The sequence below is a fragment of the Quercus robur genome, chromosome 7, assembly GCF_932294415.1.
Source record: "Quercus robur chromosome 7, dhQueRobu3.1, whole genome shotgun sequence".
NCBI classification, from domain to species: Eukaryota; Viridiplantae; Streptophyta; class Magnoliopsida; order Fagales; family Fagaceae; genus Quercus; species Quercus robur.
The window spans coordinates 40,211,497-40,228,828 of record NC_065540.1 but is presented as its reverse complement, the minus strand read 5'-3'; the positions used below and the strand labels follow the sequence as shown (position 1 = coordinate 40,228,828).

At 32.6% G+C, this 17,332-nt stretch overlaps 1 protein-coding gene and 2 long non-coding RNA genes across 3 annotated transcripts in view; 1 reads left to right on the top strand and 2 right to left on the bottom strand.

The window, feature by feature from the left end:
- LOC126693429 (uncharacterized) overlaps window positions 1–17,332 on the top strand; it is a 71,279-nt gene that overhangs the window by 39,502 nt on the left and 14,445 nt on the right. The window lies entirely within an intron of this gene.
- Window positions 4,448–5,532, bottom strand: LOC126693428 (uncharacterized). Its single transcript, XR_007645354.1, has 3 exons — window positions 5,411–5,532; window positions 4,925–5,064; window positions 4,448–4,608 (listed from the first exon to the last, which is right to left on the bottom strand). It is a non-coding gene; the product is annotated as an uncharacterized LOC126693428 (long non-coding RNA).
- On the bottom strand, window positions 11,389–13,425 carry LOC126693424 (UDP-glycosyltransferase 79B9-like). The gene has a single exon (XM_050389386.1). The coding sequence runs from the start codon at window positions 13,232–13,234 to the stop codon at window positions 11,843–11,845; it is 1,392 nt and encodes a 463-aa protein (XP_050245343.1). The 5' UTR covers window positions 13,235–13,425; the 3' UTR covers window positions 11,389–11,842.

Sequence of the window (17,332 nt, the reverse complement as noted above, 5' to 3'; positions counted from 1 at the left end):
CAGCTAACTCTACTCTTCTCTACTCCCCCTCCTTTCCCCCCTCAATCCAAACAGGCCATAAGTCGTTAGTTGGCATCTAACTTGAAAAATGACATTTTGTCCAATTACGTTAAAAATTTTATGTTAAATATGCAATTAACTAATGAAAAAAAACTTTACATTAAAAACCTATTGAATATTCTTATTAATTTTTATATTTTTTTCATGTGAGAAAAATAGTTTTTTTAATGGCAAATTTTTAATGAAATTCGATGAAATGCCTGAATTGAATAAATTTGAAAGTTAGATGATTCAATTGAACAAAAATAAAGTTAAAGTACTGAAACGAATTTTAGTCAAACTTAGAGGGTGTAATTTGTATTTTAGCATTTTTTTTATTAATAGAAAAAATTTAGTTATAATTAATTTAAGTATTGTAATTGTATCTTATTTCAACCCACACACACAAAAAAAGAAAAAAAAAAGAGTTGTATTTTATGTTTTTTAACTAAATATAATTACATGGTTATTCCTTTTGAAGATAACTAGATTCAACTAGGACTCCTTGGTGGACCTTGCAAAAATGTAAAGGAATAACTCAATACCTTTGCAAACAGTAAATGAACAGTTCATATTATCATCAAGAATGTCAATACCGTACCGGTTTAGCCACCGGTACGATATATTTCGGATATCGGTCAATACCGATGTACCGTTTCGGGTTTATCGCTATTTTATATATTTAATATATGTATATATACACACACACACATACACACACAAAATCTCTATTTATCATAAAACAATACCTCAAAAATTCATGTTTACCATAAAACATTACTTCAATTAAGAACAAATAATTCATATTTTTAAATTAAAAAAAAAGGTATATTTCATGTTTCAGTCCGGTATCCAATTACCGGCCGGTATAGTCGGATTTCGCTGGTACGGTCGGTATGATGCCGGTACGGCTAGTATTTTTTCCGATACGAAACAGGAGGGTCGAGCGTACCGGATTGCTGGCCAGTATGGTATATTCCGGTCGTACCGGCCAGTACGGTACAAAATCGATAACCTTGATTATCATAGCAACAACAACAAAGTCTTATTCTCAAATTTTGAGATCAACTATAGATTCTCAACAAATTAGTAAAGGTTAGTCACATATATATATTTTTCCTTTATTTTATTCTATCTTTATGTCATGCAGAAAATAAAAACTATTTTGTCAACAAACCTAATGGACTAACCCATATTTTTATCTAATTATCTTCTTATATTTATATTGTCCATTGCGACACTGTGGACCACTATGTGCCACTTCTCTTTAGCTATATTTGAAAAGTATTCTTTTTGTAAAGAACCAAATGAGTGCAATAAAAAGTCTTATTTCATATAGCCAAAATAGCGACTCTTTCCCTTTGTGTAACTAATGATTGAATTTAAGATGCATAGAAATTGTGCATAATTTTGCCATTTTGTATTGATATATGTATACAGAACAAGAGTTAATCTCTCTAATTTTAAAACTCCATTGGTCTTTTAGTTCTGCAGGTTCGACTTAAAAGTTAAAGCCTCTTATAAAGTGAGTTTACCACTTCAAAAGGTAGGCTATAACAGTAACTACATGAGGTTCTAGCAGACAAGAATTGCCAACATATTTAGGTACAAATTAATTGACACTAATCGAAGGATAAAGTTCAGAATGTTATTTTATAAGATAAATTAAGGGCATATTGAGTCAGATGCTCCACTAGAAACTACCATAGAAACAAAAAAAAAAAAACCACCAATATGGAATTTTCAGCCCTCAGATTGTGACCTCTGTCAGTGAGAACTGGGATCCACCACCTCTGTGAGAGGTACCAATCCTACACTCATGGGCAACTATAAACCATGAATTTCCGAATCTCTGCATGTCGCCTTTGTTTATTAAAATTGATGTGATGTGTTATGTTTTGAATTTACGTCAAAAAATTCAATTCCAACCTTATTATTTATGATCTTAATAAATGGTGACATATATGTTATAGTGAAAGATTTAGACTACTCATATGTGGTAGTGGAATGCCACTTTTTTTTTTAATGATATCTTAAGGAATTGGGATGAGAAGGAAGATAGAAATTAAACTTGAAGCTGAAGCTTTTAGAACGACTTTGATGGGGCATATAGGAGAGAACAAAGTAGAAATTGGTGAGGCATATTAAACAAAGGGAATATCCTATTATGCTTTATTTTCTAGGTTTTGCAGTCATCTTTCTCTCTTTTGCTTCCTTTTGTTTTCCTTTGATATCATGCTTGTATTTAATTTTGCTAATAATGTACTTAAAAGCTGATAATTGCTTATAGGCTAGCTCTTAAAGTTAGATATGTATGACTTACGTACTCAAAAAGCTTCAGCTTCAAATTTTCTATCTTCCTTCTCCTCCCACTTCCTTTAAGATATCATAAAAAAAAAAGTCAGATGTATATGTGAAATAATGTAAGATTAAAGCTTAAAATCAAGGAACCACTAATAATTAATAAAGACCAAATGGTTTATAAGCTTCAAAACAGGAAAAGCAACAGGTTATGCCTTTCTTGCACTTACTGGCTAATGGCTATAGGGGTCTTTGACGTCAATGAAGAATTCATAATTTCATATTATCTTCTTCTTTTTTTTTTTTTTTTTGATAGGATTTACGTAAAATGTTGACAACACATGAACACAATTTCAGTTCCGGGTACCCCCCTAGGCCCTATCTATACATGTCGCCTTTGTATTCTGTTTTGTGTATAAAGCAATGTTTCATAATATCCTATGGTTAAGTTCAGGTAATAATCCAGTTGCAATGTTTCACGATCTTGCTTTTTTATAATTGTTGACGTCTTGTTGTGGTTGATGTATAACAAAAAATAATGTCAATGGTATTAGATCTAAGTAAAAGTAATTAATATTACTCTAATCACAACAAATCACATCAATAATAATTTTGTGAAATGCTCACATAGAAATTTTTAATAAAAATGAAAGTATAATAGTTTTAGTAGTATTGGATCCAAGTAAAAGTAATTAATGTTACTCTCTAAACACAACAAATCACATCAATAATAAGTTGTGAACTATAGTATCCCTAACATTACTCACGTGAAAATGTTCAATTGTTGTAATCTTCCTTTTTTATTTTATGATTATAATTCATTAATTTTTGTTGTTTTTTTAAATGTAAATTTCATATTTAGTCTTTGTTTTTAGATAAATAGTTGATGAAGAGGGTAATGTGGTTCGAAACACAAACATTAAACAATATAGATGAAAAAGAAGAGGAAGAAGAAGAGAGAGAGAGAGAAAAAGTGGGTGGGCTTACTTTGGATGTATATGGATATCGTTTATTTTGTTAAAAACTGAAAACTGAAAACTTATTGCTGAAAACAAAAAAAAAAAAAATTTTAGGTTACTGTTCACTCCCCCAAACACTGTACATTTGCCTTAATGCACTGTTCATGTCCCATAAACAGTGCAAAAAATGCTAGTAAAAAAAAAAAAAAACAGGCAAAAACACAAACGCGTGAGTTTTCATCCATATTCAAACGGATACTTTGTCATCAGTGCTAGTCATCAGTTCACATAGCACGAAAGGCTAAAACAAACAAAAAGGCATCTACAAATTTTTATAAGAATGATCGACCAAACTTTAAAAATGACAATATACATTAATTAGAAACACCCTACTCTCTCCCCAAAAAAAAATAATAAATAAAAATCTAGACCTCATTGAGCTATTTCCAGTTAAGGCAGTAAATTTATTTCATTATATATATGGCTGCATGTCATATGAAAATGACACATTTTAATTAAACAAAGTAAAGACTGTACCCGCAATTATTTACTCGATGCATGCATGGTGCTCACTATACTTTCAAAATCAAAAGTCTATGATTATGAACAAAGATATTGTATAAATAACATCACTTTCTTATGCTTTAGATTTTGCTCTTTATCAGTAACAAGCCATATCTTCTGCTCTTTTTGGATTCACTCCATTATCTCTTTTTTTTTTTTTTGGGTACATGATTCACGCCATTATCAGTAACAAGCCATTATTCAATTACTAGTATGTATCCCCGTGCTACCGCACGGGAATGGATATATTATTAATCATGAGTTTATTCATATTTAAAAGGCTCAGTTAAGTCTAAATTCATATTATTAACCAGAAAATTTCATTAACAAAACTTAGCAGTATATATATATTACATAGAAAGATTAACCTTGGTGACAATGTTTATCCAAAAGATCCATTCACGCTTTTGAATCTTAAATCTCTATTGGTGATTGAAATTTTCGTAGCTTAAAAAATTTAAAAAAAAAAAAAAAAAATTCATCAGAGTTGTACTCATTTTGTAGTTTTACGATGGGTCATTTTGTAACATGATGCGCATTTGTGTGAAGAAAAAACCTCTGAAGTTCCATGGCTGATAAAAGAAATTCTCTCCAATCTCTTTTTATAGAGAGAGGGGTTTGTGCGTGTTTTTATACATCCTTCATAGTTGTATTATCACGAAATAGGTCCAATGGATTTAGATTGGTACTACCGATTCCCAAAGCATGAGTGTTTAATGTGTTATTAATTTCATCTCATTGGCTTCTGCACATGACAGCAAAATTAAAAATAATTAGATTGTACACGTGTATAGTAAAATTGGACTCCAATTTTAGATTCTAATTGAACAATTGGAATGATAATATATGATAGTAACAACAATAGGAAAATACAAATAAAATTTCGAATTAAATTGTAACAATCTGAATAAAAAATTCTAGTAGAAAGACAGGGTGGGGTAATCCACTCCAAGAAGGCGACCAAACTTGCGTAAATATAGAATAATAAATCTCTCTCCTGAAAATTTACATTATTCATAACTTTTACCTTCACTGAACATTTTAAAAATATAATGACTCACATCTGCCATCCAGACATCTACAGCCGGGTCCTCTCCAATTCGCGTGAGATTCCATTGATCACTAAGTTCCTTTGCAGCCTGTAAAAAGTATCATCCATCGGTCCACAACAGTGCTTTCTTCATTGTTATAAGTGCCAAACCTGAACAAAAAGTCAAATATAAGGATAGTGAATTTTAGGCATAATGTGCATCTAATCACATATTAGCAATTTATAACAAATGTAAAGATGCAAACTTTGTAAGTGAATAGTAAACAAAACTCAGTGTTAGAACTAAGAAGAAAGCACTTTAATCCGAGACTCAGTGCAAATGTAAAGATGCAAACTTTGTAAGCAATTTATAACAAAGATGCAAACTTTGACTTTGCTATCTTTTTGGAAATTATGCAATGTACCCAAACCAAGTTTTTATCACCGATATTAATCTCTTTGGTTTTCACATTTGACTACAAAATCAAGAAAAAACTTAATTAGCACAGTAACTCACTTGACCCGATACATAGAAGTGGTTTTAATGAGAATGAGCCCACATACATTTAACCACATGATGCAAAATTCAACTTCAATTTCAAATTCTAGACACATGGCACAAAATTAGAGTTCTAATTTGGAATTCAATTTCACACTTATGCCACGTGTCTCATTTAATTTTTAATTTTGAGCCAAGTGAATGATAGAGTGTAAAAATCGAAGAATCCAAATCCAACTAGATTCTAAATTGGATTTCAATTTTTCACCACGTATCCTTTTTTTTTTTTTTTGTGGCAATTGAATTATTGGATGAAAAAATCAAAAAGTCTAAATCCTATTAAATTCTAAATCATATATATATATATATATATATATAATATGAGAAACCATTACATATTTTAGAATTGTATGGTTTAAAAAAAGAAATAAGCTAATACTACATATAATTTGAATCTCTGCCAAAAAAAATGTATAATTGTGATTGCTTTTAAATATACCCGTGCATATGCACGGAGCTACACACTAGTGTGTGTGTGTATACATATTAATAAGCAAAATTTAGAGAAAGTCCAATTACAATTCAAATTATAGTCTAATTTTGCGCCATGTGTCCTAAATTATTTATTTTTAGAGAGAGAAATCAAATGTGGTATCACATCATAAATATTCATCCAAGTGAGTTATTGAGTAACAAAACCAAAGAGTGTAAAATAAATGAATCATAAGAATAAAAAAAGTGTTTCACAATAACAAAAATTAAGAAGTAATAAAAATAAATAAATAAACATAGACAGTTTACATTTTATTCCTAATAATATTCTTACAATACTTTTTATCTATATATATATATATATATATACTAACGTGTAACCTCATGCATAAGCACGAGTACAATTTAAAACAATCACAATTATACTATTCAAATTAAAAAAAAAAAAAATTAGAAGAGGTTGAAATTATACATAGTGTATTAGCTTACACTTTTTTTAAATCATAGATTTTTAAAATATGTAATGGTTTCTAAATATATCTATATATACACACACATACACATTTAGACTCTTTGGTTTTTGCACCCAATAATTCACTTACCACAAAAATTAAAAAATTAGGTGGATTCATAACGCAAAATTGGACTCCAATTGAAATCCAATTTAAAATCTAATTGAATTAAGAATTTTCAATTTTTATACTCAATAATTCACTTGGCACAAGAATTAAAAATTAAATGGGACACATGGTGCACAATTGGACTCCAATTCATATTCAATTTGGATTCTAATTTGATTTTTTTTTTTTTTTAGCTTTGGCTTTTAATACATATATATATATATATATATATATATATATATATATATAGACAAGAGATAGAGAGAGTCATTAAAGAGTTATACATGATTTGAGGAAATCTGTACGTATATTTATGGGGTGGTTCCCACTTAACACCCAAATTTAGAAATTTTTTGAAATATATGGCGCAAAATTAGACTTTAATTGTAAATTTTAATTAGATTTTCTCTAAGTTTTGCCTATTAATAGGCAAAGTTTAGAGAAAGTCCAATTACAATTTCAAATTATAGTCTAATTTTGTGCCATGTGTTCTAAATTATTTATTTTTAGAGAGAAAAATCAAATGTGAGATCACATCATAAATTAATATATATATATATATATATTAATAGGTAAAGTTTAGAGAAAGCCCAATTACAATTTCAAATTATAGTGTAATTTTGCGCCATGTGTCCTAAATTATTTATTTTTAGAGAGAGAAATCAAATATGAGACCACATCATAAATATTCATCCAAGTGAGTTATTGAGTACAAATATTAAAGAGTCTAGAATAAATAAATCGTAAAAAAAAAAAAAAAAAAAAAGTGCTTCACAATAACAAAAATTAAGAAGTAATAAAAATAAATTAAACATGGACAGTTTACATTTTATACCTAATAATATTCTTACAAAAATTTTTATCTATATATATATATATACACACTAGCACGTAACCTCGTGCATATGCATGAATATAATTAAAAATAATCACAATTATACTATTCAAATTATAAATTTTTTTAGAAGAGGTTAAAATTATATTTAGTATTAGCTTACACCTTTTTTAAACCATAGATTTTTAAAATATGTAGTGGTTTCTAATTTTATACATATAATATATATATATATATATATATATGTAGTAGCAAAAAAAAAAAAAAAAAAATATATATATATATATATATATGTGTGTGTGTGTGTGTGTGTGTGTGTGTGTCTAATCACATATTAGCAATTTATAACAAATGTAAAGATGCAAACTTTGTAAGTGAATAGTAAACAAAACTCAATGTCAGAACCAAGAAGAAAGCACTTTAATCCGAAACTCAGTGCAAATGTAAAGATGCAAACTCTGGTTTTGCTATCTTTTTGGAAATTATGCAATGTTCCCAAACCAAATTTTTATCACCGATATTAATCTCTTTGGTTTTTGCGTTTGACTACAAAATCAAGAAAAAACTTAATTAGCACAATAACTCACTTGACCCGATACATAGAAGTGGTTTTAATGAGAATGAGCCCACATACATTTAGCCACATGATACAAAATTCAACTTCAATTTCAGATTCTAGACACATGGCACAAAATTAGAGTTTTAATTTGGAATTCAATTTCACACTCTCTCTGCTTCACCTATTATTTTATATATAGACTAGTATGTAGTCCCGTGCTACCGCACAAGAATGAATATATTATTAATCATGAGTTTATTCATGTTTAAAAGGCTCAATTAAGTCTAAATTCATATTATTAACCAGAAAATTTCATTAACAAAACTTAGCAGTATATATATTTTACACAGAAAGATGAACCTTGGTGACAATGTTTATCCAAAAGATCCATTCACGCTTTTGAATCTTCAATCTCTATTGGTGATTGAAATTCTCTCAGCTTAAAAAATTTAAAATTAAAAAAAAAAAAAAAAAAACCCTCAGAGTTGTAATCATTTTGTAGTTTTACGATGGGTCATTTTGTAACATGATATGGGCATTTGTGTGAAGAAAAAACCTCTGAAGTTCCATGGCTGATAAAATAAATTCTCTCCAATCTCTTTTTATAGAGAGAGGGGTTTATGCGTGTTTTTATACATCCTTCATAGTTGTATTATCACGAAATAGGTCCAATGGATTTAGATTGGTACTACCGATTTCCAAAGCATGAGTGTTTAATGTGTTATTAATTTCATCTTATTGGCTTCTGCACATGACAGCAAAATTAAAAATAATTAGATTGTACACGTGTATAGTAAAATTGGACTCCAATTTCAGATTCTAATTGAACAATTGGAATGATAATATATGATAGTAACAACAATAGGAAAATTCAAATAAAATTTCAAATTAAATTGTAACAATCTGAATAAAAAATTCTAGTAGAAAGACAGGGTGGAGTGATCCACTCCAAGAAGGCGACCAAACTTGCGTAAATATAGAATAATAAATCTCTTTCTGGAAAATTTACATTATTCATAACCTTTACCTTCATTGAACATTTTAAAAACATAGTGACTCACATCTGCCATCCAGACATCTAAAGCCGAGTCCTCTCCAATTCGCGTGAGATTCCATTGATCACTAAGTTCCATTGCAGCCTGCAAAAAGTATCATCCATCGATCCACAGCAGTGTTTTCTTCATTTTATAGGTGCCAAACCTAAACAAAAAGCCAAATATAAGGATAGTGAATTTTAGGCATAATGTGCATCTAGTCACATATTAGCAATTTATAACAAATGTAAAGATGCAAACTTTGTAAGTGAATAGTAAACAAAACTCAATGTTAGAACTAAGAAGAAAGCACTTTAATCCGAAACTCAGTGCAAATGTAAAGATGCAAACTTTGTAAGCAATTTATAACAAAGATGCAAACTCTGGCTTTGCTATCTTTTTGGAAATTATGCAATGTACCCAAACCAAATTCTTATCACCGATATTAATCTCTTTGATTTTCGCGTTTGACTACAAAATCAAAAAAAAACTTAATTAGCACAATAACTCACTTGACCCGATACATAGAAGTGGTTTTAATGAGAATGAGCCCACATACATTTAGCCACATGATGCAAAATTCAACTTCAATTTCAGATTTTAGACACATGGCACAAAATTAGAGTTCTAATTTGGAATTCAATTTCACACTCTCTCTGCTTCACCTATTATTTTATATATAGACTAGCCTCATCACATGCGTTTCACGCGTGAGATGATGCTTTCTGTCTTCTTTTTATAGTAGTCGGAGCAAAAAAAAAAAAAAATCTGTGTTTTTTTATTTTATATATATAATTTTTATTTTTAGAATCTAATTTATAAGTGGATAAAAAAATTTGAAAATTAATAGGAGAGTCACCTTATTTTTTAAGCAATGTTTTAACGGGAGTTAGCGTTGTATTTTTACCGGATTGTCCTTTAATTTTGTTTCTACTTAAACATAGGGATGTAAGGGTATTTTAGAACAAAAAAAATCCGGTCCAAATAAGGGCAGCCTCTTAAATAAATGTATAGATATAGATAGTTAGATTAATGAGTGTATAAAAAAAGTGGGTTCCAGTTAGCTTAATTGGTAAAGTCTCTAATGGTTGTATAAGAGATCTGGGGTTCAATCCCCACCTACACCAAAAACTGATTGGTGTTTTGGTCTAATGATAACGAACTATCATTAGGAATTGACACTATAGGTTAAAACTCTCTTAAAAAAAACGAGTGTATCAAAAAAGAAAAAAAATTCTATTAACGAGAGTCCATGAGTTTGATGATTTTGATTGGACGTGTATCAATGATTGATTAATTTTCAAAGCTCAATGATAGCCTTGTATTATTGTTAATCTGTGCATATGGTTCTTTTGCAAGAGTGCATAATATGGCGTGCAATTTCGAAAGTTACAGATGCCATATAACTTGGCCTTGATATAATATTATATAATAATTGTTAGTATATCACATATATATATATATATATATATTTTTTTTTTTTTTATACAAAAGGGAGTATTATTTTAATTTAAGACAGTTATATGATTTATCAAAAAATAAAAAATAAAAAAAGACAGTTATATGTTTACATATACAGAAACGGGGCATTCTCTAAGCATGCCTATATGGAACCTCTTCATAGGTACTTATCAAGCACAAAACTCAGGAATGAATTATATACAAAATTTATGTCTTGTTGTATACTTTTCTTTTTCTTTAGCACTCACAACTGGCCATATGTTGCATACTTTCCTTTTTTACTAAATTATCTGCTACTTCATTAGTCTCACAATAGGCGTGAAATGGAAGGATGATCCATTCTCACCTAATAAGGTACTACAATTAGCAATTGATTAAAGAGGCAAGAGGCAGCACATAAGCACCATAAGTTGTTAGCCACTGTATAACCAACATGGAATCTGATAATAAATTAATATATTTAAAGCCCATTTTCCATTGCCAAGTTTAACCAAATTAAATCTAACACATATAATTTGTTTTGAGGAATTTTCAAATAAAGCTAGCAAATTATTTAGAAATGAAGCTATTATAACCCCAAATTCCACTTTTCCAATCTCTATCAAGCTAAATAAGTATGCAGTAATGATTATAACACACGTAATGTACACACATTGCCATGTGGGCTGAAATTGTGTTTTAAAACAATATTTCAGCATTTTACAATTTTAATTGAAATTAAGTTTTCAAAACATGATTTCGAATAGAGTGTGTATGGAGTTTGTAATAATGAGTTTGTAACTTTAAGTGGATTTTCCGATAAGTGCAACAGGAGGAAGAGGAAACAAATGTAAAATAGTGGCCACTAAACTACATTGAGAATGTCATTAAAGTTATGGACACTTACTGCTCTATTAATTTTTTTTTATTATTATTAATTTTATGGATTTAAAAAAAAAAAATTTATGAAAATTTTCAAAAGCCAAAACTACATTTTATTTGGCTTGTAATGGTAAATCATCTAACTTTTATAGTTATGACATCATTAATAAACTTTGAATTACATAAATTTAAGTATTTATGTATTATTTAACTTTTATTTTTCGTCTATCATGGGGAGCTATGGTGAAGTGCCATAGCTCTCTGTGAAAAGCAGGGGAGTATGGTTTTACTTGGATGAAATACCAGACCTCCCAAAAACAGTTCCTAACTGATAAGGATAATCAAATGTTATCCCACACATTAATCAATTATCAACATCAAGGACTCAAACAAATGACAGCAACATATAAAATAAAACAAATAATAGCAATACATAAAATTATGAATAAAATATAGCTAGATAATCCACTTCTGATACAGGACTTGCCATAGGTGCAGTAGGACTCCAGCAGCAACTAGCAACCCGTGAGTGGACATAACATCTACTGTTCTTCTTAGGGCAAGGAATTAAGGTGTAGTCGAGTTCATTCAGTCACCCAATCGATCCAAAAGACCTTGTAGGCTCTGAATGAAAGTGTCCAAATATCTCTCTTGCATGCCTTCGTGAGTAATTACCTCCTTCAACTTGGCGTGATTATGTTTCACAATCCCACTAGTGTCTTTGTCCATCACAGAGATAATGGCCTCACTCAAACTCTCCTTTGAAATCCAACCATTATCTTTTCTCTCCACCTCCACTGCAACCTTGAGTTCTTCCACCATCAATCTGGCATTCAAAATTTGATCACCAAGGTATGGAACACATACTATTTGGCAATCACTAAGAAGAGACTCCCACATGGACCCATAACCACAATGGGTCACAGAACAACCAACAGATGGGTGCTCCAATATCAATGTTTGTGGCACCCAACCCCCATACACCCACCCTCTCCCTTTAACTCTCTCTTCAAACCCCTCTGGCAAAGCTTCTTCAATTGTTGCGAATCCATCTGGAGTACTAAGTGCCACCAAAAATGGTTGCCCACATAACTCAAAACCCAAAAGCAGCTCTTGAAACTGGTCCTTTTGTAGTATATTTTGACTGCCAAATGCACAATACACCACAGTACCTTGCTTAAAATTGCATAACCAATTAGTCCATTTTTCGTCTAGCTTTGTGGCCGGTGTTTCTGGCAGGACAGGTCCTGTTAGCAACACAAGCTTAGCGTACTGCTGCCTTAGATAGTCACAATAAGGCCCCTCAACCTCATGATATGTCCTTAAGGCAATTGCATCACCCCCTTTCATGCTAGAGGTAATTCGAGAGTACCAACTGGGAACCCCAGTTCCGTTATGATCTTCGGCAAGTATTTTTACTGTTGCAATTTCGAATTCCTTGTGTTTTAGTAGCACTAACAAAGAAGGATAGCCAGGAGGCGGTTCGATTAGCTCTTCATTAGTCATATGCTTTGCAATCTTCCTAGCAGGGACCATACGTAACGCAAGTGTGGCGGCGCTTACCATCGAATAGTGTATGGCCTTGCTGCCAAGTTGGTGTGCCAAAACTGGCATCCAATGACTGAAATCAAAGAAGATGAAGTGAGGCTTGAGAGTGGTAAGAATGGTTTCAACTTGGTTTTGGGTTCGATCGAAAGCAATAGCAAGGTGCATATGAAGTGGAAAAGGAACATCCGAGGCAGTCTCAGCACCAAGGGGTAGTCCATCTACATGGGGAACGAGAAGAGGATAGAAGTTGATAAGGTTTGGATAATGGTTGAGATGTTGTAGCTTTGCTTGTGCTCCTTTGGGCAGTAAGAAGGACACTCTATGGCCTCTCTGCGCAAGCTCATTAGAAAGTTGAAGGTAGGGAATGAAATGGCCAAAGGCAAACCAGGGAAACATGGATACATGAAGTTTTGTGCTACTCAAACTGCTCATCTTTGAAAACAGTATGATTTCCCCTAATGTTTATGTATGAGTAATGCGCTTGATCTGGTTTTTTTTTCAAGGAGGGGGAGGGGCATACAGACGCACGTCAATATAAAATGAAGTAAGTAAGTTGTCACCAGTCATCACTCTGGAAAAAAAATAGTCACCAAAAAAAAATTGTCACCAGTTTACATGGACCACCTTCTCTCTCGAAGAAGGTGGTCCATGTAAACTCCTACCGTCGAGAAGAAGGTGGTCCATGTAAACTCCTACCGTCCTACGTACGCAATAACAACCAAAGGGACACACAAAGATTTTTTTTTGAGAAGAGGGACACACAAAGATTTTTTTTGAGAAGAGGGACACACAGACATAATTATTCACATTACGTGCACCGACAATGAAGTAAATAAGTTGTCATTTTTCTCCCAAAAAAAAAAAAAAATTGTCATTTTTCTCCCAAAAAAATAAAAATAAATAAGTTGTCATCACTTTTGAAGAAAACAAAGAAAGTAAATGGGAATAGACCACTCACAATTAGGGGTGTCCAACCCAACCCGGAACCCGACCAATCCGACCAACCCGCCCGAACCCGAACCGGAAACCGTCCGAACCGACCACTCCGACAAATCGGTGACGGGTTTTTGACCCCAAGACCCGACGCCGGCGGGTCGAGTGGCGGGTTTTCTTCTCCAAAACCCGAGCCACCCGACCCGACCGACATTATATACAAATCTGGCAATATCCCGGCGACATTCAAGCGAGATTTGGTGAGATCCGGCGACATTCAAGCGAGATTTGGTGAGATCCGGCGATATTTGAGGAGATCCAAGCGAGATTTGGACCATATTTGGTGAGATCCGGCGAGATTCGAGGAGATCCAGGCTGATTTTGGCAATTTTTGGTGCAGATCTACTGGGTTTTTGCAGATTCCGGCGACATTCGAGGAGATTCCGGCGACGTTTGCAGGATCCGGCGACTCTCAACACCGACCGAACCAACCCGAACACCACCCGAACCCGAAACCGACCCGACCGAGTGACGCCGGCGGCCGGTTTCGGATCCCTCCGCCTTCCACCCGATGCCGGCGGGTCGGGTCCGGGTTGGGTCCAAAACCGAACCAACCCGACCCGTGGACAGCCCTACTCACAATCAAGAGTTGGTTTGTTTGGGACATGAGTGCACAGGACAAAAGCTTGACCCTTTTGACCCGCTGGGCTGGAGAGAAGCCAAAAAACAGAAAAAAGAAAAAAAAAAAAAAAAGAGAAGGATAAAAGAGGAGATCAGATAGAGAGAAAATGTATCTTATTAAGAATGAGAGAGACCTAATAAATTTTTTTTGGCAAAAATGTAAAACTGACCCTTTAATTTTTAGTTTTTTTTTTTTCATTTCATTTTTCTAACTTTCAGTTTGTCATTTCAATCATCTAACTTTTAATTGTTGTCAATTTGGTACTTTGTTAAACTCTAGTTATGTTTTGCCGTTAATTGAGACAAAACAGCGTCGTTTTGGCTTTTTTTTTTAATAATAAATTTCAGAATTTAAAGAAAAAAAAAACTGACATTAAAAAAAGAAAAAACCAACACCCAAATCACTCGTTGAAATTTACATCTCACTCTTCTTCCTCCGATAACTAGCGGTGGGACTCGCTCCTCAAGAGTGCAATCAAGACCTTTGATTCTTTCTTCAATCCTCGCTTGAACGATCTTCACAGAGACACCGGAATTGCCGCCGACGACGAACAAGAGAGACGACGTGAAGAAGAAGACTGGAATTGGAATCACTGGCGAAAGCATTTCGACGAAATCGACTCCCATGAGCAACTCGTCTCTATCTTGAAGGTATAGAGGTTTTTCATTTTTGGGTTCTTTACGTTTTCTAATTTTTTTTTTATTTTTTTTTATTTTAGTTCTATTTTTCCATATTTGGTTCCATTTCTTGTTAGTAATTTGACCATTAATAAGTGCGCATTATGTTAATATCAGTGAGTGATTTGGGTGTGGAATGATTTACAAGCTTTTTCAGTGAGTGAATTGGGTGTGGAATGATTCCTCGGTTTTTATTTTTTTTATTTATTTTTTTTAATTTTCTTTAAATTCCGAAATTTATTAAAAAAAAAAGTCAATTAACGACATGACATAACTAGAGTTTAATGAAGTACCAAATTGATAACAATTGAAAGTTAGAGAACTGAAATGACAAAACTGAAAGTTAGAGGACTAAAATGAAAAAGACTGAAAGTTAGAGGGTCAGTTTTGCATTTTTGCCAAAGTTTTTTTTTTTTTTTTTTTGAGTTTTTTGTTACGGTGAGCTGTTAGAGATGGTAGCTTAATGTACGTAGCTAAGTGCCAATTTTTTTTGCATTTGAGAACTTTGATGAAGCATGGTTTTGTGGTTTAAGATACTAAAAATAACTTTTTAGTGGGTTTGACACCCTTTGTATGAAAGCTCTAAAAATTTGTTTGTAAGGCACTTTATTGATTCTAAGGCCGTGTTTGGTTCATGTAAAATATTTTCTGAAAAATAAATATTTTCTGGAAATGCTATTTTCGGGAAAGGAAAATATTTTCAAGTGTTTGGTTGTATTATGAAAATTTTTCTAGAAAATATTTTCATGTGTTTGCTAATATTCTGAAAATGCTATTTTCCACCACCACCCACACAAAACCCACAACCACACAACAGGAAAACCACCAAAACACCACCACCCACACCATAACAACAACAACAACAAAATCAGAGATCAAAGAGAGAAAGTAAAAAATCAAAATCACAAACAAATTTTATTACAAAAATTTCAATATATACACTTTAAAGAAACAGAAATCTACTCAAAACAATTCATTGAACTTCATACAAATTTGGTCAAACTGAGAGAGGGAGGAAGAGAGAGTGATCGAAAACTTCAGGGAAAGAGAGACGATGACGAGATCGAGACGATGAGATCGGCAGCGCCGATGAGCTTTAGGTCGAGAACGAGAATGAGATCGGTAACGATGGCGCCGATGAGCAATGAGAACGAGATCGGTAAAGACAGCGCCGATGAGCAACGAGAACGAGATTGGTAATGACGGTGCCGATGAGCAATGAGAACGACGACATCGATGATCTCGGCTAGACGATCTTGGCGGCACGATCTCACCAGCGCGTCTGGGGTGGGGCGTGATCTGGGGTAGCGAACTCTCTCTAATCTCTTCTCTCTCTCTCTCTCTCTCTCTCTGCACGTTTGTGAGCCCGGAAATGGTTTGAAGGTAAAACAGAACCTGCATTCATTTTCCCGGTCAAAGGCCTTAATTTTACGGTCAACTAAAAATATTTTCCGGAAAATTTATTTTCCATGCACAACCAAACACCCGCATTTACGGAAAAGAATTTCGGGAAGTGATTTGAAGCCAAAACAAACACAGCCTAAGTGGGTCATCTCATTTTGTGCATATTTGAGAGAAAAATTACAACAGAGAAGTAATGTCTAATATGTCGGAACACACCCAAAAAACAAAATCTCCATAAACTGGTCAGTTAAAGTTAAAATTGAAAGCCTATTTAACTTTGATTTTAATGAAATTTCAATATATTGTTATTCACGAAGTGTGATATCTACTTATATCTAGTTAAGAAAATGTTTTTTTTTAAAGGGAGCAACATAGTAATTTTGATATTATGGTTAATAATACATAGACTCTATATTAGAAAGCCTAGCCATCATTAGGCTCATTAGTTGTTTCTGATTCAAATAACACTAAGACAAGATTCCCTAAGGATGCCAAGGAGAGGAAGCTTGTAAGTTATTGAGATTCTTGAGGCAAGCACCCTAAAAAGCCCTTTTTACCAATCTAGTGATTTTAAAAATAGTTAGATTCCTAGGATAGTTTATTTTGGCATTTTTTGGACATCTTAATAATTGAATTGATTATGAATTTTTTTTAATTAGGTTATGTTGAAGTGGTTTCGGAGAGTTGCGAGTTCTTTTAGTATACATTGTTGGAGATAAGTAACATTTTCCTTAGCTAATTATATTTTGTTTAAAATAAAATGTTTAATTTTTTGACTTACCCATGGTTTAGGGCCTCTAGGCCAATTGCACTTTGCCTGCAGATGGTTTAAAA